Genomic DNA, 20,439 nt, shown 5'->3' with positions numbered 1-20,439 from the left:
CCAGACCCCAGCTCTGACACGGCCCCGGCTGAGCTCGGGCCCCCGGGGCCGGGCGGCTCCGTCCCCGCTCTGCCGCGTGAGCACTTGGGGGTGTCTCCGCTGCTCGCTCCCTGCCCCTCCCACAGCCCCACCCCACCACGGCCCCCCACCGGCCCGGCAGCTCACTGCGGCTTGTGGGGCGGGTGAGTGTGTGTGGCGGGGAGGCTGCAGTGGAACCTGCCTCTCCCAGGGCGGGGAGGGGGCTGGCGGGGAGGGGGGAGCCGTGCTCGTGCCCCCCCAGCCTCCCACCCTCCTCCTAGCGCCATCAGCAGCCGCCAAAGGGCTAAACTCTGGGGCTGAGTCACACAAACACCTGGAGCCCCGGAGCAGCTGCTGGCATCACCTGGCACCGCTCCCCTCGCCCCGGGACGCCCCTGCCCCTGGCAGCAACTGGGGAGAGGGGCAGGCCTCCCCCACTCCCCGCCCCCTCAGCTCACAGAAGAACCGGCAAGACCGGCTCAGAGGGGGGGATGGGGGGGTCTGAGCACAAAGCTGGCCCCTCCCCCCACTCTGTGTTTGTAAATAGCATTGCCAGGATGCTGGTAGGCAAAAGAGGCCCCCCCTTGCCACCCTGCCACCCCTCAGCACCATGATAGACACCTCCTAGCCCTGCCGGTGCCCCTCACTCCCGACCCGCAGCCCCCTGCTAGCCCAGCCCTGCCCCCCCAGCTCTGCGGGTGTCCCTCACTCCCGACCCGCAGCCCCCTGCTAGCCCAGCCCTGCCCCCCCAGCTCTGCGGGTGTCCCTCACTCCCGGCCCGCAGCCCCCTGCTAGCCCAGCCCTGCCCCCCCAGCTCTGCGGGTGTCCCTCACTCCCGGCCCGCAGCCCCCTGCTAGCCCAGCCCTGCCCGCCCAGCTCTGTGGGTGCCCCTCGCTGCCCGTTGTAGCAGCTGGCTAGGTTAATAGCTGCCCACCCCTGGGGGCGGGATGGGTCCCGGCAGACTTTCTGCCAAGGGGACCTGCGGCGGGATTCGGGGTGAGCTCTCTGCTAGGGGGCAGCTAGACACCAGGCGCTCCACAGAGCTGAGTCTCCACAGGGTGGGAGGGGCTTGCCCCAGGTCACCCAGCAGGTCAGAGTTGGGGACAGAACCCAGGTGACCTGAGCCCCAGGCCCGTGCTCAGGCCGCTCCCTCCAGGGGGAGAAGCCCAGCTGGAGATCCCCAGGCCAGGCCCCTGCCCACCAGGTTCAGCAGCCCCGTGGTGAGGGGGGCTGGGCCCCCAGGGAGAGTGGGGGAACCTTTGCCCGGGCACACGCGTGTCTCTGGGGCACAGAGTGGCCCTCCCTGCGGGCACTGCACCTGGAACCCCTCCCCTCCCCCAGTGCCCCAGCTCCTTGCCTGGCTGGGCTCATCGGGAAGCCCCCTCCCACGCCTGCAGCCCTGCTGCCCCCAGGCCCCCCACTCCCCCTGCCAATCCCTGTGCTGCCAAACTCCCCAAGCCCCATGGGTGCCAGAGACCCGGGGGAGGGGAGGGGCGGCACTTAGATGAGAGCAGCCAGCCTAGGGCAGCAGCAGGGCTGTAGCTGGGGGGGGATCGGGCCAGGGGCTGAGGGGGCCTGACCTGAGATCCATCCCCCTCCCCCCGGGACACACAAATCGGGGGGGGGGGGGGGAACGAAGTGTGCAAGCTCACATGTGAGTGCATGGGAATGCGTGTGCAATGGGGGTGTCTGCGTGCACCACTGCCCTCTGCTGGACACACTGTGTCACAGCAGCTCATGTCCCCTGGGCAGACTCCTCTGGGGAGCTGGAAAAAGGCCACAGGAGGGGGATTTACTAGTGAGCGGGGGTCATCGCTTTTCAGCTCCGGCCGGGCTAGCGGGGGCTGCATGGCATGGTGAGGGAGGGGAGCGGGGCGTGATGGGGGAGGGCTGGGGGGCGCTGGGCATGGTGGGGGAGGGGCAGGGGGACTGGGCGTGGTGAGGGAGGGGAGCGGGGCGTGACGGGGGAGGGCTGGGGGGCGCTGGGCGTGGTGGGGGAGGGACAGGGGGACTGGGCATGTTGGGGGAGGGGAGCAGGGCATGATGGGGGAGGGGCAGGGAAGCGGGGCGTGGTGGGGGAGGGGAGCAGGGCGTGGTGGGGGGGCGGGGCAGCGCTGGGCGGAGTGGGGGAGGGGGAGGGGACTGGGCGTGGTGGGGGAGGGGAGCGGGACGTGACAGGGAAGGGCTGGGGGGAGCTGGGCGTGGAGGGGGAGGGGGAGGGGACTGGGCATGGTGGGGGAGGGGAGTGGGGCGTGACGGGGAGGGATGGGGGGCACTGGGCGTGGTGGGGGAGGGGCAGGGGGACTGGGCGTGGTGGGGGAGGGGAGCGGGACGTGACAGGGAAGGGCTGGGGGGAGCTGGGCGTGGTGGGGGAGGGGAGCGGGGCGTGGTGGGGGAGCGGGAGGGGACTGGGCGTGGTGGGGGAGGGGAGTGGGGCGTGGTGGGGAGGGGCGGGGGACTGGGCATGGTGGGGGAGGGGAGCGGGGCGTGACGGGGGAGGCCTGGGGTCGGGGACGGGGGGAGCTGGGTCGGCAGCCGCCTTCCTGCTGGGATAACTGAAAGCGAAAGGCACCAAGGGGAGGGAGGAAGCCCAGAGGCTGGTTCTTCCGGGGGGGCCCCCAGCCTGGCCTGGCACTTAGGGCCTGGGGCCCTCCCCCGCCCCACCTGCACCTTTCCTCCCGCGGGGGCAGGAAGCCGGTGCGGCTCAGCGGGAGCAGGGCCCCCCGGGGCTGTGAGTCGGCCCCCAGCTGGGGGCGCCGCTGGGACCAGGCCTCCCCCAAAGCCAGCCTTTCCCAACCCGATTGCGGCAACTTCCGCCCTGCGCGGGCCCCATGCGGCGTGGGGGTGGGCGGCCCGGCTCCCGCAGGGCTCTGGGGTGGGCAGCTCTGAGCCCTGTGGCCCCCACGGCCCTGGCGAGCAGTGACCCCGTGGGGCAGCCCCCAGGCCGGCCGCTCCCCGGACCATGCCGCTCTAACATGGCTCTGCCCTGCAGCTCTCTGCACCCCCGCAGGTGAGTGGGGCTGAGCTGGGCCGGAGGGGCCGCGGGACTGGGGGCTCGGTCCGGGAGAGGATCTGCTGGTGGGAAGAGACCCCACCCTGAACCCCCCAGATTGGCTGGGGGGCAGGAAGGGGGCTGAGCTGGGTGGCCATGAAACGAGCCTGACGGGGGCAGGGCTGGGACAGCAGGGGGCTGCGGGTCGGGAGTGAGGGGCACCGGCAGAGTCGGGGGGCAGGGCTGAGACGGCAGGGGGCTGCGGGTCGGGAGTGAGGGGCACCGGTAGAGTGGGGGAGCAGGGCTGGGACAGCAGGGGGCTGCGGGTCGGGAGTGAGGGGCACCGGCAGAGTCGGGGGGCAGGGCTGAGACGGCAGGGGGCCGTGGGAACCACTGAGTGTTTATAGCAGGGGACAGGGGGCACCGGAGCCGGGGTGCAGGCCTGGGACCCCCTGCTCACCTGTCTTCTGTCTCCTCCTGCAGCTTCGAGGTGGAGAATGGCCCCTCCCCGGCCAGGAGCCCCCTGGACCCCCAGGCCAGCCCCGGCCTCGTCCTGCACCCCAGCTTCCCACCGGGCCAGCGGCGCGAGTCCTTCCTATACCGCTCGGACAGCGACTACGACCTGTCGCCCAAAACCATGTCCCGCAACTCCTCCGTCGCCAGCGAGTCGTGAGTGCCCCGAGCCCTGCCCTCCGGAGTCCTGCCCCCCCAGCCCTGCCCCCCTGAGTCCTGCCACCCTGGAGTCCTGCCCCCCGAGCCCTCCCCTACTGCCCCCCCGAGCCTTGCCCCACAGCCCCCACTGGAGCCCTGCCTCCCAACTCTTCCCCTCCCCTACAGCTGTGCAGTGGCAGGAAGCCCCCCCTCAGTTTGTGAATGAGGCAACAACCCTTGTGCACCCCCAGCACAGACCCCAAAGATGGTCCCCAGCCCCCAGCACAGCCACATGGTGCCCAGCCCGGCACAGTTGGTACAATCCTGGCACAGAGGCCCCCCTAGCACAGAGCCCCGCCCTGGCATCGAGCTCCCTGCCACAGCCCCCATGGCACAGAGGGCCCCCCGGCACAGCCTCCCTTGTGCAGCCCCCATTGCAGGGCCCGCCCAGCCCAGACCGCCCCCCCCCCGCCCAGGCATAGAGCACCCCGGTGCAGACCTGGCGCAGCACCCTCCCCCACAGCGCAGCCCCCCTGCTGGAACTAGCCCCAGGACTGGCGGGGGGGGGGATTTTGCGGGGGGCCTCGTCGCTCACCCTGTCTGGTTTCTCTGCCCCGCAGCCACACGGAGGACCTGATCGTGACACCCTTCGCCCAGGTGGGTGCTGGCCCCCACACGGGGGTGGGTGGGTGTTAGTCATAGAATCGCAGAATATCAGGGTTGGAAGGGACCTCAGGAGGTATCTAGTCCAACCCCCTGCTCAAAGCAGGACCAATCCCCAACTAAATCATCCCAGTCACGGCTTTTTCAAGCCAGGCCTTCAAAAACCTCTAGAAGGAGATTCCACATCTTTAGGAAACGCATTCTAGTGCTTCACCACCCTCCTAGTGAAAAACTTTTTCCTAATATCCAACCTAGACCTCCCCCACTGCAACTTGAGACCATTACTCCTCGTTCTGTCATCTGCTACCACTGAGAACAGTCTAGAGCCATCCTCTTTGGAACCCCCTTTCAGGTAGTTGAAAGCAGCTACCAAATCCCCCCTCATTCTTCTCTTCCGTGGGGACTAAATAATCCCAGTTCCCTCAGCCTCTCCTCGTAAGTCATGTGTTCCAGACCCCTAATCATTTTTGTTGCCCTTCGCTGGACTCTCTCCAATTTTTCTACATCCTTCTTGTAGTGTGGGGCCCAAAACTGGATACAGTACTCCAGATGAGGCCTCACCAATGTCGAATAGAGGGGAACGATCACGTCCCTCGATCTGCTGGCAATGCCCCTACTTATACAGCCCAAAATGCCATTGGCCTTCTTGGCACTGCTGACTCGTATCCAGCTTCTCGTCCACTGTAACCCCTAGGTCCTTTTCTGAAGAACTGCTGCCGAGCCATTCGGTCCCTAGTCTGTAGCGGTGCATGGGATTCTTCCGTCCTAAGTGCAGGGCTCTGCACTTGTCCTTGTTGAACCTCCTCAGATTTCTTTTGGCCCAATCCTCCAATTTGTCTAGGTCCTTCTGTATCCTATCCCTACCCTCCAGCGTATCTACCACTCCTCCCAGTTTAGTGTCGTCTGCAAACTTGCTGAGAGTGCAATCCACACCATCCTCCAGATCATTAATGAAGACATTGAACAAAACCGGCCCCAGGACCGACCCTTGGGGCACCCCACTTGATACCGGCTGCCAACTAGACATGGAGCCATTGATCACTACCTGTTGAGCCAATTTTCGTCCATTATCCTTATCGTCCATTCATCCAGCCCATACTTCTTTAACTTGCTGGCAAGAATACTGTGGGAGACCGTGTCAAAAGCTTTGCTAAAGTCAAGGAACAACACGTCCACTGCTTTTCCCTCATCCACAGAGCCAGTTATCTCATCATCGAAGGCAATTAAATTAGTCAGGCCTGACTTGCCCTTGGTGAATCCATGCTGACTGTTCCTGATCACTTTCCTCTCCTCCAAGTGCTTCAAAATTGATTCCTTGAGGACCTGCTCCATGATTTTTCCAGGGACTGAGGTGAGGCTGACTGGGCTGTAGTTCCCAGGATCCTCCTTCTTCCCTTTTTTAAAGATGGGCACTACATTAGTCTTTTTCCAGTCGTCTGGGACCTTCCCCGATCGCCATGAGTTTTCAAAGATAATGGCCAATGGCTCTGCAATCACATCCGCCAACTCCTTTAGCTCTCTCGGATGCAGCGCATCCGGCCCCATGGACTTGTGCTCATCCAGCTTTTCTAAATAGTCCCGAACCACTTCTTTTTCCACAGAGGGCTGGTCACCTCCTCCCCATGCTGTGCTGCCCAGTGCAGCAGTCTGGGAGCTGACCTTGTTCGTGAAGACAGAGGCAAAAAAAGCATTGAGTACATTAGCTTTTTCCACATCCTCTGTCACGAGGTTGCCTCCCTCATTCACTAAGGGGCCCACACTTTCGTTGACTTTCTTCTTGTTGCTAACATACCTGAAGAAACCCTACTTGTTACTCGTAACATCTCTTGCTAGCTGCAACTCCAGGTGTGACTTGGCCTTCCTGATTTCACTCCTGCATGCCCGAGCAATATTTTTATACTCTTCCCTGCTCATTTGTCCAATCTTCCACTTCTTGTAAGCTTCTTTTTTGTGTTCAAGATCAGCAAAGATTTCACTGTGAAGCCAAGCTGGTCGCCTGCCATATTTACTGTTCTTTCGACACATCGGGATGGTTTGCCCCTGTGACCTCAATAAGGATTTTTTAAAATACAGCCAGCTCTGGTGCTGAGCTGAATGCAGGAAGCTCCAGCCCAGAAGGGCCCCAGGGTTGCGGGCCCCATGGCTGCTTGTGCGCCCCTGGCAAGGAGGGGGTGCCCCCCGACCAGCCTTCTAGCTCCAGCCCCGACCCTCCTCTCCCTGCAGGTGCTGGCCAGTCTGCGCAGCGTAAGAAACAACTTCTCCATCCTGGCCAACATCCCGACCCCAGCGTCCAACAAGTGAGTGACCCCCAGGGACCCCAGCCCCCTTCCCTGCCCCCCGGGGTCCCAGCTCCCCTTCTCTCACCCTGGCTGGGGGCAGTGGGGGTTGTCCGGGGATTTAGGGAGTCGGCCCCCCCAGCAGAAATGGCGGAACAGCTCCAATAGCCTCAGGGTTGCCAGCACTGACGGAGGGGGGAGCCCCCCCTCATGAGCCCTCCCCCCGCTGCCTGTAGCCCAGCACCCCCCCATGTGGCCCCCCACGAACACACCTGGGCCATGTGACGGCCCCACCCCAGGAAATGCGGTTGGGGTGAGCTGCACAGGGACCCCCCCACACCCCTTTTCGGGGGCTGGCCCCAGCCCCCCCCATCTGCACCCAGCCCTGCTGTGGGGATCCCAGGGGCCCCGTTTGCCGATCCCCCCCCAGGCACCGTGAGCCCCACTGAGTGTCCTCTAGCGGCCTGATTCGCAGCCACAGAGAAAGGGGGCAGGAGGGGGATGCCTCCCTGGGCAGCGTGGGGCTGGCAAAGGCCCTGCACCTGACTGCTCCTGGCCCACCCCTGTGCAGTTCCTGCCCCCCAGGCCCGTAGGTGGTGGATGGGGGTCGTGGCTAGGGCACCCTGCGCTGGGGCTGTTCCTGCCCCCCAGGCCCGTAGGGGGTGGATGGGGGCGTGGCCGGGGCGCTCTGCGCTGTGGAGGGGTGGCTGAGCGGGTGTCTGTTCTTGCCCCCCAGGAGGTCCCCTGTGGGCAGCCAGCCGACCTTCTGCAAGGCCATGCTGTCAGGTAAGCGTTGCCTCGCGCTGGGGGAGGGGCCGTGAATGGGGACCCCCCGGCCCTGCCTGGGAATCCCGATGTGGGAGGGCACCACGTCTTTGGGATCTGGTGGCTCACCCCTACTCTGGTGGCTCACCTAGGGGGTTGGGGGGATTGGTTACAGGGGGGAAACTGCGGCAGCGGGAGGCCTGGCTCTACCATGGTTGTGTGAGGAGTTAGCATCAGAGCTGGGAGAGAACCCAGGAGTCCTGGCTCCCACCCCTCCCCCCACCCTGCTCTAACCACTAGACCCCACTCCCAGCCTCCTCCCACATGCAGGTGGGCGCTGTTGGACTCAGCTGGGGGAGCTCCCCCAGACCCCCTCTGACCCCATGGGGCCCTCACTGGGTCGGTGCTCACGGCAGCCGTTCTGGCCCCCAGAGGAGACCTACCAGCAGCTGGCCAAGGAGACCCTGGAGGAGCTGGACTGGTGCCTGGACCAGCTAGAGACGATCCAGACCTACCGCTCCGTCAGCGAGATGGCCTCCAACAAGGTAGGGCTGCCCCCCAGCCCCAGGCCGGGCGCCCCAGGGTGAGGGCGGGGGCTGGTCCCTGTGCCTGTCGCTGTGTGTGTCCTGCCCCTGCCGTCCATCATCCCCATGCAAACCTGTCTGCCTGGCCGTCCATCCGTCCCCCACCCCCGTCTGCCTATCCGTCCATCCACACACACCCCCTCCCCCCGGGTCTGCCTATCCGTCCATCCATCCCCTTCCCTGTCTCCCTGGCCATTCATCCATCCACCACCCTGTCTGTCAGTCCATCCGTCCATCCACCCCCCTGTCTGCCTGTCCATCCTCCGTCATCCCTGCGCAAACCCATCTGCCTGTCCATCCCTCCATCCACCACCCCTGTCCATCCCTCCCTTCATCCACCACCCCCGTCTGCCTGTCCGTCCATCCCTCCATCCATCCACCACCCCCGTCTGCCTGGCCGTCCATCCCTCCATCCATCCCCACGCAAACCCGTCTGCCTGGCCATCCATCCCTCCATCCACCACCCCCGTCAGCCTGTCCATCATCCATCCATCCACCATCCCCCGTCAGCCTGTCTGTCCATCCCTCCATCCATCCACCACCTCCATCAGCCTGTTCATCCATCCATCCATCCATCCAACGCCCCTGTCTGCCTGTCCATCCCTCCATCCATTCCCCCCGTCTGCCTGTCCATCTGTCCAATCTCCTCCATCCCCACCTATCCAAGTCCTTCCCCATATGTATTCACCCCCCCCCCCCACGCCTGCCCATCCCCCGTTTCTAAGACGCCCCTCACCGTGGCTACCTGGCTAGGAACCGGCGTCGGGTGTGTGGTGGTTTCTGGGTTGGCTCTGGGTTCCCACAAGGTCATATGCAAATGAGCAGGGATAGGCGGGACTTGTGCCTGGCAGGATCTCAGTGGGTGGGGTGGTCATCTTGGCACCAGCCCTGTTCTGGGAAGCAGTGGGACTCCCTGCTGCAGGACTGTGCCCAGTGGCTCAGGAGAGTTTGTGTGAGGTTGTGCGGTCACAGCGTTTGTGCTGGGGTCCAGGGGCCTGATCTCCTGTGTACAGCGTGGGCCAGGTGCCTTCTGGGTAGATTTTGCTTTGGCAGTGAGAGCTGGCGTGCAGGGTGGGATACCCGTCGAGACGCAGCAATAGAGGGACCTGCTGTGGCAAGGCGTGGAAGACTGGGGGACCTGGGGGTGATGCCAGGGGCTGGGCGAGCTCTGGGCAGGGTGGGAAGGAGATGGGTGAGTGCCTGGAACGGAGATGGCATCTGTATGGGCGTGTGCCCTGCTTGTGCATCTCCACGTCCTGGTATGCAGAGGCACAAGTGTGCATGCCTGTGTGTGTCCAGGCTTGAGTGTGAGTGGCTCCGTCTCTGGGCTGGTGCGTGTGGTGGGCCGTGGGTGGGGGCATGGCCCCATGTCCAGGTGGATGCATGTGGGTTCAAGGCCCTGTCTCCCTGTGTCTGGGTGGGCGCGGGTAGGCGTGCGACCCTGTGTCCGTGTGGGTGTGTAGCCCTGTGTCTGGGCAGGTGCAGGCAGGTGTGTGTCCCCGTGTCCGGGCGGGCGTGTGGCCCTGTGTCCGGGCGGGCGTGTGGCCCCTTGGGCAGGGGTGCGAGCCCTTTGCAATGACACACGTGTCGTGTCTCTGGCTCTGGCTGCTCCCCTCCAGTCTCACCTCAGGGATCCTCCCACTGTGCACCCCGGGAGTGGCGTTGGCATGGAAATGGGGACTCCCCTTCAGAGGAGGATCCAGGATGTGGAAGGGTCCATGTGGTAGTGGGGGGGCAGGGGGCTGGGCTGGCTCATGGGGTTGGGGAGCGCAGCTGCTTGTCCCACAAAGTTGGCTTGGTTTTGGGAGCTGCGATAAAAGAGGTTGGACCCAGCTGGGGAGCTGGGAGCCCAGGGGCGAGGAGGGGCTGGCAGAGGGAGGGGTAACGGGAAGGGGGAGGGGGCTGCTTTACTTGGCAGCATTTCTGCCCATGTCTTCAGGACTCCTGGGTTCCAGTCCCATCACGGGGCCCCAGGGCCTAGGCCTGTCCTCTAGCCACTAGACCCCACTTCCCCCCCCCCCCTGAACTGGGAATAGGACCCAGGAGTCCTGGCTCTCAGCCCCCCCTGCTCTAACCCACTAGACCATCATCTTGGAAGGAGAGAAACATAGTCCAAAATCAGGACTCCTGGGTTCTGTTTTGGCTCTGGAAGAGGAGTCAGGTGCCAATGGTTAGAGCCATGGGGTTGGGAGCTCTGGGTTAGCCGGTTAACCCCCTCCCCCCATCTCCTGGGGCCCCTAGCTCCGAGCAGCAGGGTCCCTGCCCCCCCCCCCCCCCGGCGTCTCCCCGCCCCCGTCTCAGCCCTGCCATGCGCTGCAGTGACAGCCGCACGCCAGGCAGGGATGCGGCTGCGGGAGGAGGTGCCGTCGCCCCGGTGACCGCTGCCCCGGGAGACGGGAGGCGGGGGAGTGAAGTGCCCTGGTACCCAGGGATGGCCGGCGCGCTCGGGCCTGCTGCTGGCGGGAGACTCCGGCTCCTCCTCCTCCCCCAGTGAGCGGCGTCCGGCGTCCGCCCCCCCTCCCCCCCCCCGCGGCTGGCGGGGAGGGCACGGGGAGCCGGGCAGCGGTGCACTGTGGGTAGCTCCCTGCTCCTCTGCAGTACGGGCAACGCCGGCTGGCAGTGCCTCGGCTCAGCCCTCGGCCTGCTCCTCCCCGGGCCGTCTGTGCCCCCCGTGCCCACCCCAGGCGGGGGGCCCGCGGCGATGTGAGGGGAAGCCCGGGGGCACTCTCCCCCTCTCGCCATGCCAGGGGCAGAGAGGGCCCCGGGATATTAACCCCTTTGCCAGGGGAGGGGGCCCCGGTCGGCACCCCGTTTGCAGCAGAGACGGGCAGCAGGCGGACGGGCGCCCCTGAGCCGGGGAGCCGCCCGCGGCTGCCACCAGGCAGGCTGGAAGATGCCCTTAGTGGATTTTTTCTGTGAGACGTGCGCGAAGCCATGGCTGGTCGGCTGGTGGGACCAGGTAACGGGGACAGAGGCGGGAGTGGGGGCGCCCTGGCTCTGCCCCGGCCCACCGGGAGGCTGGGGGACAGGGCCCGCAGCTCCCCCTGGCCTGGCGTCGAGGGGGGGTCCCAGTTCGGGGGAGCAGGCTGCAGGGGGCCTCTCCCGGGGCAGCAGATGTGCAGCTCCGGGGGCTGCATGGACCCGTCGGGGGGGTGGGACATGGCCGCGGGGGGCCGGCTGGGCCGGCAGGGAGCCGGGGTACGTGTGGCGGGGGAGGGGAGGGGGTGATTTTGCCCTTCTGCCTTATCGACAATGTCACATTGGCGCGGCCACTGCTCCGCGCACGAGTGCCCCATGGGCAGCACCACTGTCTCCCGGCCCTGGTGCCCCTCGCACGCCTGAGAGAGAGAGAGAGACACCCCCCACCCCGTGTCCTGAACAACCCCCTGTGTGTGTGTGTGTCAGAGAGAGAAACGCCCCCCTCTGTGTATCCTGAACACCCCCGTGTGTGAGAGAGAGAAAAAAACCCACCCCAGGTCCTGAACAACCCCTGTGCGTGTGTGTGAGAGAGAGAGAGAGAGAGAGAGACCCCCCACCCCATGTCCTGAACACCTGGTGTGTGTGCGTGAGAGAGAGACCCCCCCGTGTGTCCTGAACACCCCTTCTGTGTCTGTGTGTGTGTGAAATCTCCATATGTGTGTCCTGAATGCGCCCTCACGGGGTGTGTGGTTATGTCTGGGTGTTGGGGCAGGTGTTGTGAGCGGGGTTGGGGGGTGTCGTGGAGCTGTGTGCCCCTGTAGCCTACCCCATCCCTCTCGTACGGAGACCACCCGGCCCCTTCAGGCACCAGCTGGGGGGGTCAGTTCCTATAGTGCCCTCCCCAGCCATCAGCACAAGGCTCAGACCCCTGCCCACAGCCCCTTCTCCCCTCGGGCGCCTAAGGTCGGTGCTGGAGCTGTGTTCGGGGCAGGGGGTTCTGCACACAGCTTGGAGTCTGGGGGTATCACCCTGCACCCTGGGAGCCTGCAGAGTTGGGGTGCCAGTCCCCCCCAGCCACTAGGCTTGGTCCTTCCTGATTGCAGCTGCTGGGCACAGTGCCCCGCACAGGGCTGGGGAAGGGCTCACCTGCCCAAACTGGGCCCCCCTGTGCGCCAGGGGCTGCAGGCCACCTGCCCTGCACCTCCATGGCTGCTCACCGTGCGTCCCCCACCTCAGAAGGCAGGGCCCTCCGGGCTGGGAACCAGGGCCAGCCCTGGAGCCCGCAGGCAGCCCCGGAGGCTCCAGGGAGGGGTCCGAACCCCTGGGGCCTCCCAACACCCCCCACCCCCACTCAGCGTGTAAACCCAGCTCTGGTCACCCTCCCAGAGCCAGGGAGAGAACCCAGGAATCCTAGCTCCCAGCCCCCTGCTCTGACCCACTGGTTCCAGTGACTCCTGCCAGGCCAGGCCCCATGGGGAGAGGGGGACGGGGAATCGGGCCTTTAGTTTGGTTTTATATTTGGCCCTTAAAACTCCACCCCCATCCGCCAGGTTATCCAGCCCTGCTCCCCTCCCCCACCCTTCTCCCCCTGTGGTCCAGCCCTGACCCCCACCCCTCCCAGGCCCTTCCTTCTGTGTCTCCCCCTTGCCCTGGGTCCCAGGTTCTTCCCCTGGGGGTTCTCCTTCCCGATGTGGGGCTGGGGGGGCATTCCCATCTGAGCTCACTCCGTCCTCCTCTCCCAGCTGTGGGGAAGCGGCCCATTCCCCAGCCACGTCCCCCCAAGGACAGCGACTGCTGCGTCTGTTGCTGCCCCCAGGCCATGGCCTCCCCAGCTGTGCTCCTGTGCCCCTCCCCCCTGTGGGTCAGGACGAGCGCTGCTTTTGGGTGTCAGTTTTGACCTAATTTGCTGCGTGCAGCTCGTGCCCGTAGGTTGAGATTTCCGTGCCTGCCCTGGCCGGGGAGCTGGGGGGCTAAAGCCAGGTCCTCTGCCCCGGCCACACACTCCAGGAGAGCAGTGGGGCCTGTTGGGAGGGGGAGGCCGGTGTGCTGAGACCCGACAAACTCGTCTCACGTGTGGGTTGCTGAGCGGGGGGCGGGGATTGGAGCCAATGTCCCCAGCTGCTTAACACCCCCCCTCATCCTGTCTCCCCCTGCACCCAATCACCTAGCACCCTTCAGGGGAGCCCAGGGCTGGGCTAGCGGGGGCTGCAGGTCGGGAGTGAGGGGCACCGGGACGGGGGCTGGGATGGAAGGGGTTAACACCCCCCCCCCCTTGGGAGACCCAGCGTCTGTGTCCAGGCTGGCGATGGGGCAGTTGCTAAGGAGACTCCTGTCGCTATGGAGACTGGGCTGCGGCGCCCTGATTGGCTGGGGGGGCTCGCACGTCCCACTGCCCCGCTTTTATTTCTGCCATTTGTGGGTTTTTTCTGTGTGACGTGAAGGGGGGCAGGGGGAGGAGGCGATGGGGGAGGGGAGCTGGGTATGAACCATGCCCTGGGCACGTGGCCTGAGCGGGGGGGGCAGAGTTTGGGGGTGTCCCCAAGCTGGGGAGGGGCCTTTGGGACCCCACTTTGGGGAGACCCAGACGAAGGAGACTCCCTGTGACCCCCAGACCCTGTGTCCTGGCCGGGGGCCTCCCCCAGGCAGGGGGTAAGGAGCGCGCTGCCCCCGGCTCACCCTGTGGCGTGGGCTTAGTGCAGGGGGGCTGGGAGCCAGGACTCCTGGGTTCTCTCTGCGGCTCTGCCCCAGACTCCCTGTGTAACCTCAGGCAAGTCACTTCCCCACTCTGTGCCTCAGGAATGGGGACCCCCCCTCGCCACGCTGTGTGATGGGGGGGTGTCCTGCCATTGCTGGCCTCTTTGTGTCTCCCCCCAGCTCCCCATGGGGCCTGCGGGTTCTGCACTGTGGGGAGCAGCGCAGTGACCCCTCCCCCTGCCTGGGGGAGCCCATAGGCAGTACTGCAGGGAAAGCTGCCCCCCCACCCTTCCCACTGGGACCTGAGGAGGGCCCTGCAGATCCCCCTCTCCCCCTGTCCAGGCCCTGCCCCAGCTGGGCCCCCTGCCCCCATTGCCTGGCCTGGGGGGCAGGCAGAGGTGGGCCAGGGGCAGGGAAAGCCAGGGAGACCCCCGCAAGAAGAGGCCTCTGGCTGTGAGTGCAGCCGGCTCCGGGATGAGTCTCCAGCCGCTGGCCAGCTCCAGGCAGGAGCAGCTGCCCAGAGCCGCTGAAGGACAAAGAGGGCTTTAAAGTGGGGGCGGGCGACAAACTGCAGAAGCAGCCCCCAGCCCCCGACCCACCTGCTTGATTCTGAGCCTAACACCAGCGTCAGCCCCTCAGGACTCCTGGGTTCTGTCCGCGGCTCTGGGAGGAGAGTGGGGTCTAGTGGTTAGAGCGGCCCAAGGCGGGGGCAGGGGGACTGGCCAGGACTCCTGTGTTCTATCCCTGTCTCCTGTTGATCTCAGGGGAGCTCCCTGGAGGGAGGGATGCATTGCTGGTTCCTAGTTGGCCGGTTCCAGCCGTGGGGCTCCTGTCCTGAGCCACAGCCTCTCCGGGGAGGGCTCTGTGCCAGGAGTGTGACCCACCCTCCCTTGGACTCACTCTGCCCGGAAACCCTGAGCCAGCGGCTGCTTCCCAGTGCCCCGAGCAGCCGGCTCGTGGCTGATGCCGGGCCAGGGCTGCCATCCCTGGCTGCTCTCCGCTTGGGTCGGGGTGTCCGGAGCGGCTGGGCTGGAGTCCCCAGCCCCTGGCAGCGTCGTGCGGGCTGGGGCAAAGGGCTGGAGGAGGGAGCACTGGAGCTGGCCACCATGCCAGACCTTAAACACCTTCTGCCCGTCCAGGTAAGACCTGCCTCTCTAGAGGGGGTCTTGGCCCGGGAGGGGATCAGCAGGGGGGTGAATTAACACCTTGAGCAGAGTCCGGCTGGTCAGGGTTGAGGGACATCAGCAGGACTGGGGGACCCCAGAGCTGGGGTAGCAGGGGCTGTGGGTCAGGAGTGAGGGGCACTGGCGGAGCTGGGGGGGCAGGTCTGGGCTAGCAGGGGGCTGTGGGTCGGGAGTGAGGGGCACTGGTGGAGCTGGGGGGCAGGTCTGGGCTAGCAGGGGGCTGCAGGTCGGGAGTCAGGGGCATCGGCAGAGCTGGGCCCGGAAGTGCTGCCCTGTGCCGCAAATTCAAACCTAGATCAAAAAATCCCCTGAGTTTATTCAAACAATAAGATTGTTCTCTGAGTGGGGGGCTAAGAGACGGGGGCAGGGCGGGCTCTGGCCTCTCCCCCATGCTGGGAAGTTGGGCAGTTGTCTGTGTAGAGTAGCCAGGAGTAAGGCGGGGCTGGGGCCTCGGGGCACCGATCGTGGGGGGCTCTGGGGACTGACCCGTGTGCCCCTTAGACCTGCAGTTCCACGCGGGTGTCTGCGCTGGTGGCTGGAGCTCACGGGCGAGGCCCTTGCACAGCGTAGCCCACGTGCTCGCACAGCAGCGGCTCACGAGCATAGTGGGGCAGGTGCGCAAACACCGGTACTGGGCTCCCACACGTGCAACAGGCCAGCGTACAGGCACAGCAAGGCATCCTGGTGTACTCGTGGACACAGTGAAGTTCACACTCGCTTCCGTGGGGAAGCGGGCACACCTGTGAGTCTCGCCCATGCAGCAAGGCGGGCCTGCCAGCTTGTGCGGAAAGCGTGCGCGCTGGCTTGCCCCCTGGCTTGCATGGTGGAGTGTGCACACACACGCGTGCGAGGAAGTGTGCAGCTCAGCTTGCACGGTGACCTGCACACCCATGCACACTTGCTCCCAGGCAGCCCTACTGAGCCCCTTTCTCCTTCTCGTTGGCAGTTCAAGAGGATGCTGACCCGTGAGCTCACCCACCTGTCTGAGATGAGCCGCTCCGGAAACCAGGTCTCCGAGTACATTTCCAACACGTTCCTCGGTGAGCACCAAGCTGGGCCGGGGGTCCCTGCTGGGGCCTGACTCCGAGTCGTTGGGTCAGACCTGGAGAGTGGTGAGAGGTGCCCCAGGGATGGAGCTGCCTGCCCGTGTGTGCCACAGGGGGGTCCAATGGTTAGAGCAGGGGGGCTGGGAGCCAGGACTCTGGGGTTCTATCCCAGCCCTGGGAGGGGAGTGGGGGCTAGTGGTTAGAGCAGGGGGGCTGGGAGCCAGGACTCCAGAGTTCTGTCCCAGCCCTGGGAGGGGAGTGGGGGCTCGTGGTTAGAGCAGGGGGGCTGGGAGCCAGGACTCCGGGGTTCTATCCCAGCCCTGGGAGGGGAGTGGGGGCTAGTGGTTAGAGCAGGGGGGCTGGGAGCCAGGACTCCGGGGTTCTATCCCAGCCCTGGGAGGGGAGTGGGGTCCAATGGTTAGAGCAGGGGGGCTGGGAGCCAGGACTCCGGGGTTCTATCCCAGCCCTGGGAGGGGAGTTGGGGCTAGTGGTTAGAGCAGGGGGGCTGGGAGCCAGGACTCCGGGGTTCTTTCCCTGCCCCAGCTCCCTGTGTGACTCTGGGTGAGTCACTTCCTGGGGTTGGAGATGCTGTGCAGACACAGGCCCGCCTAGCCCCGCCCAGCCCTGCCTCACCAACACGCTCACACCCCTCTGCCCCCCCACACACGCCGCCACCCCGCGCCAGGAAGGCCATTCTCTGGCTGCGTCCGGAGCAGCTTCCCCCGGAGGAAGACTGGTCCCCGGAGCCCCATTGACGTCAAAGGACACAAACTTCCGGCCTTAAGCAAATGTTGATGCAAAGGGCCCGTCAATGGGAGGTCTGTGCTGGCTCTGGCCAGGGCCAGGCCTCACCCCTGCTGCCCTGGGCACCGCTGCAGCCCGGGGCTATTAACCCTGCCCGGGCCAGGCTCAGGGGGCAGTTCAGATCGGGGGAGCTCCTTTCCCCTCCAAGGGGACTCACGCCTGGGGGGTAGGGGCTGTTCAGGAATGGGGGGCATCAGTGACACGGCTACGAGGGAGTTAAGTGAAGCAAGAAAGGAAAGCAGTTTGTGTTGTGTCCCAGTGCTGGGCGCAAGCACGGGGCTGGGATCCAGGACTCCTGGGTTCTCTCCTGGCTCTGGGAAGGGGAGGAGAGGGTGGTCTAGTGGTTAGAACAGGGGGCTGGGATCCTGGACTCCTGGGTTCTGTCCCCAGCTCTGGGAGGGGGTCTAGTGGTTAGAGCAGTGGGGGGTGTTGGGGAGCCAGGACTCCTGGGTTCCCTCCCTGGCTCTGGGAGGGGAGCAGGGTCTAGTGATGAGAGCAGGGGGGCTGGGAGCCAGGACTCCTGGGTTCTCTCCCTGGCTCTGGGAGGGGAGTGGGGTCTAGTGATGAGAGCAGGGGGGCTGGGAGCCAGGACTCCTGGGTTCTCTCCCTGGCTTTGGGAGGGGAGCAGGGCCCAGTGATGAGAGCAGGGGGGCTGGGAGCCAGGACTCCTGGGTTCTCTCCCTGGCTTTGGGAGGGGAGCGGAGTCTAGTGATGAGAGCCTCTCTGGGTCACTGTTGCCACATGCATCATGTGGAGTCCTCTGCGTACGGATTGGCTGGGTGCCCTGTGATGTCACAAAGCTGCCCTCTCCCTCGCCCCCCCCCATTGCCTGAGTCCCCTCCAGGAGCCCATGTCTTGGGGGGCCCCCCTCACCCTCTACGCTGCCATGATGCCTCGTTCCGCCCTCTTCTCTGCAGGTGCTGGGGGGGGGGCGCCTGTCTCGCTGCCGGGCCCAGCCCGACCCGGGTCTCCTCTGCTCCCATTCCGCCCCCCCCGGCGCAAGCGTGGGCACCAGGCCTCCCTGGGACAGGACTGTGGGGAGGGGACACACCCCTGAGGGCGGCTGGGGGAGGGGTGGTTTGCACGCGTATCCCCCCGCGCACATTGGCCCCGTCTCTTGCCTACGCACAGTCACACTCAGAGCCGTGCGCTCACACTGACTGCTGCACGCTCACTCTTGCTCGTGCAGCCTCTTGCACGCCCACGTCACGGTCTCTCCCCCCCCTCGGTGCCCCAGTGGGACAGCCCCTCCCCCTCTGACCGACCGCTTTCCCCCCACCCCCCAGACAAGCAGAACGAGGTGGAGATCCCGTCCCCCACGCAGAAGGAGCGGGAGAAGAAGAAGAAGCAGCAGCCCATGTGCCAGATCAGCGGGGTGAAGAAACTCATGCCTACCTCCAGCCTGACCAACTCCAGCATCCCCCGCTTCGGGGTCAAAACCGACCAGGAGGAGCTGCTGAGCAAGGTGGGGGGGCAGGGCTGGGCTGGGCTAGCAGGGGGCTGCGTGTCGGGAGTGAGGGGCACCAGCAGGGCTATGTGGGGGCCGTGGGACCAGCTGGGCACCACCACCTCTGGACTCCTGCAGACGTGCTCTACCAGGCCTCTCTGAGGGGGCCCTGTCCTCCCCCCCGCCCCCTTTCTCACCACCCCCTGTCCTGCCTTCCAGGAGCTGGAGAATCTCAACAAGTGGGGCCTGAACATTTTCCACGTCTCTGAATATTCCAACAGCTGCTCGCTCAGCTGCATCATGTACACGATATTCCAGGTAGGGCCCCGTGCCTGGCGCGGTGGGTGGGGTCTGCTCATGGGGGCCGCCGGCGCCCGCCCCTCCGTGCAGCACGCGGAATCCCTCATGCCCACCTGACCCGGGATCCTCGGCGCTGGCCGGGGAGCCAGGACTCCTGGGTTCTGTTCCTGGCTTCTGGGAGGGGAGTGGGGTCTAGTGGGGTTAGAACGGGGGGGAGGGGGCTGGGTACCAGGAGTCCCTTCCCAGCTCTGTGGGATGGGGGCGATTCCCCCGGGGGCTTTTGCCAAGGGCTTTGGCAGGGGCTGGAACTGGGGGGGTGCGCTCAGCCCACAGGCGTGCCTGGCGGTGGCCCCTCTGGCGTGACTCTGCCTGGCCGCGAACGCCCCCCTCGCCCCCCTGCAGGAGAGAGAGCTGCTGAAAACCTTCAAGATCCCGGCGGAGACGCTGCTGACGTACGTGCTGACCCTGGAGGAGCACTACCATGCCGACGTGGCCTACCACAACAGCCTGCACGCGGCCGACGTGGTGCAGTCTACACACGTCCTGCTGGCCACGCCCGCCCTGGACGTGAGTGGGGGGCTGAGCGTGCCCGGGACAGAACCACCGCCGGGGGCTCTCTCAGCCAGCTGGGCCTGGTGCCGGCGGGCAGCAGAGTGGGGTGCCCCGGGGCCAGCTCTCGACCCCCTGTAACGGCAGGCGGGTAACGCACGGCGTCCGGGACACGGCCCAGGCCGGCCGGCTGTCGGGGGGGAGTGGCCAGAATAGGGACGGAAACGGGACTGAAACGCATTTGGGTGGGCTGGAAAGCCGTCTGTCCGTCCACCCCCAGCCGTCTGTCTGTCTGCCCGCCCTGGGCCCATCTCTGCCATCGCTGCCTCCTGCGGGGTTCACAGCCTCCTTGGCAGCAGCTGGCATCGGGCCCACTCTGAGGCAGGATACCAGGGTGATGGGTCCTCGGTCTAAGCCCCCCTTGGCAATTCCCAGCACAGTCTCTGCAGCTTCCCCTAAGAGCCAGGCCAGAGCGACTCCTGGCTGTGCCGATGGCATGGCTGGGCACGAGCCTGAGGGACTGGTCCCAGGGGGGCAGCCAGGACTCCTGGGTCCCTAGCACTATGACGTGCCTACCTGTGGAGCAGGGCCCCGCCTGTCGCGCCGGGACAGTCCCAGTCCCTGCCCTCGTTTGCTAACCAGTCGGCCCCGGCCTCAGCCCCCTGCATGTGCCCTTGGCAGGCTGTCTTCACCGACCTGGAGATCCTGGCCGCTCTGTTCGCAGCCGCCATCCATGACGTGGATCACCCGGGCGTCTCCAACCAGTTCCTGATCAACACCAGTGAGTGCCCCACGATCCCGCACCCGGGGGCGAGATCCTGGGGGTCCCAGCGCGCTTCCCAGAGACCCGCAGCAGCCTTGGGGGGGCATACGTGTGTGTTTCCTAATCTCTCCAGTTCCGGCACACACGCCCGGCACCGGGACACACACGCCAGCCCTCCTGCACACACGCCCGGCACCGGGACACACACGCCAGCCCTCCTGCACACACGCCCTGCACCGGGACACACACGCCAGCCCTCCTGCACACACGCCCGGCACCGGGACACACACGCCAGCCCTCCTGCACACACGCCCGGCACCGGGACACACACGCCAGCCCTCCTGCACACACGCCCGGCACTGGGACATGGACACACACCTCTACGTACACGCCAGCCCTCCTGCACACACGCCCTGCACCGGGACACACACGCCAGCCCTCCTGCACACACGCCCGGCACCGGGACACACACGCCAGCCCTCCTGCACACACGCCCTGCACCGGGACATGGACACACCCCTCAACGCACACGCCAGCCCTCCTGCACACACGCCCTGCACCGGGACACACCCGCCAGCCCTCCTGCACACACGCCCGGCACCGGGACACACACGCCAGCCCTCCTGCACACACGCCCGGCACCGGGACATGGACACACCCCTCAACGCACACGCCAGCCCTCCTGCACACACGCCCGGCACCGGGACACACACGCCAGCCCTCCTGCACACACGCCCGGCACCGGGACACACACGCCAGCCCTCCTGCACACACGCCCTGCACC

At 66.1% G+C, this 20,439-nt stretch overlaps 1 protein-coding gene across 9 annotated transcripts in view; it reads left to right on the top strand.

Annotated features, from left to right (window-relative positions):
* PDE4A (phosphodiesterase 4A) overlaps nt 1-20,439 on the top strand; it is a 152,666-nt gene that overhangs the window by 127,243 nt on the left and 4,984 nt on the right. For 5 of the 9 annotated variants that reach the window (XM_075121469.1, XM_048831442.2, XM_075121471.1 and 2 more), the window contains 10 exons: nt 3,494-3,679; nt 4,282-4,318; nt 6,548-6,621; nt 7,337-7,386; nt 7,798-7,910; nt 15,693-15,786; nt 17,883-18,061; nt 18,263-18,361; nt 18,746-18,910; nt 19,574-19,673. In XM_075121469.1, the coding sequence (XP_074977570.1) occupies nt 3,494-3,679; nt 4,282-4,318; nt 6,548-6,621; nt 7,337-7,386; nt 7,798-7,910; nt 15,693-15,786; nt 17,883-18,061; nt 18,263-18,361; nt 18,746-18,910; nt 19,574-19,673 (1,097 nt within the window). Of the gene's footprint in view, nt 1-2,559; nt 3,029-3,493; nt 3,680-4,281; nt 4,319-6,547; nt 6,622-7,336; nt 7,387-7,797; nt 7,911-10,495; nt 10,909-15,692; nt 15,787-17,882; nt 18,062-18,262; nt 18,362-18,745; nt 18,911-19,573; nt 19,674-20,439 lie in introns of those variants that run through there. The other 4 variants (XM_075121474.1, XM_075121473.1, XM_075121470.1 and 1 more) reach the window with 4 other exon arrangements.

The sequence above is a fragment of the Caretta caretta genome, chromosome 20, assembly GCF_965140235.1.
Source record: "Caretta caretta isolate rCarCar2 chromosome 20, rCarCar1.hap1, whole genome shotgun sequence".
Lineage (NCBI taxonomy): Eukaryota > Metazoa > Chordata > Testudines > Cheloniidae > Caretta > Caretta caretta.
This window is presented reverse-complemented; position numbering and strand designations above follow the sequence as displayed.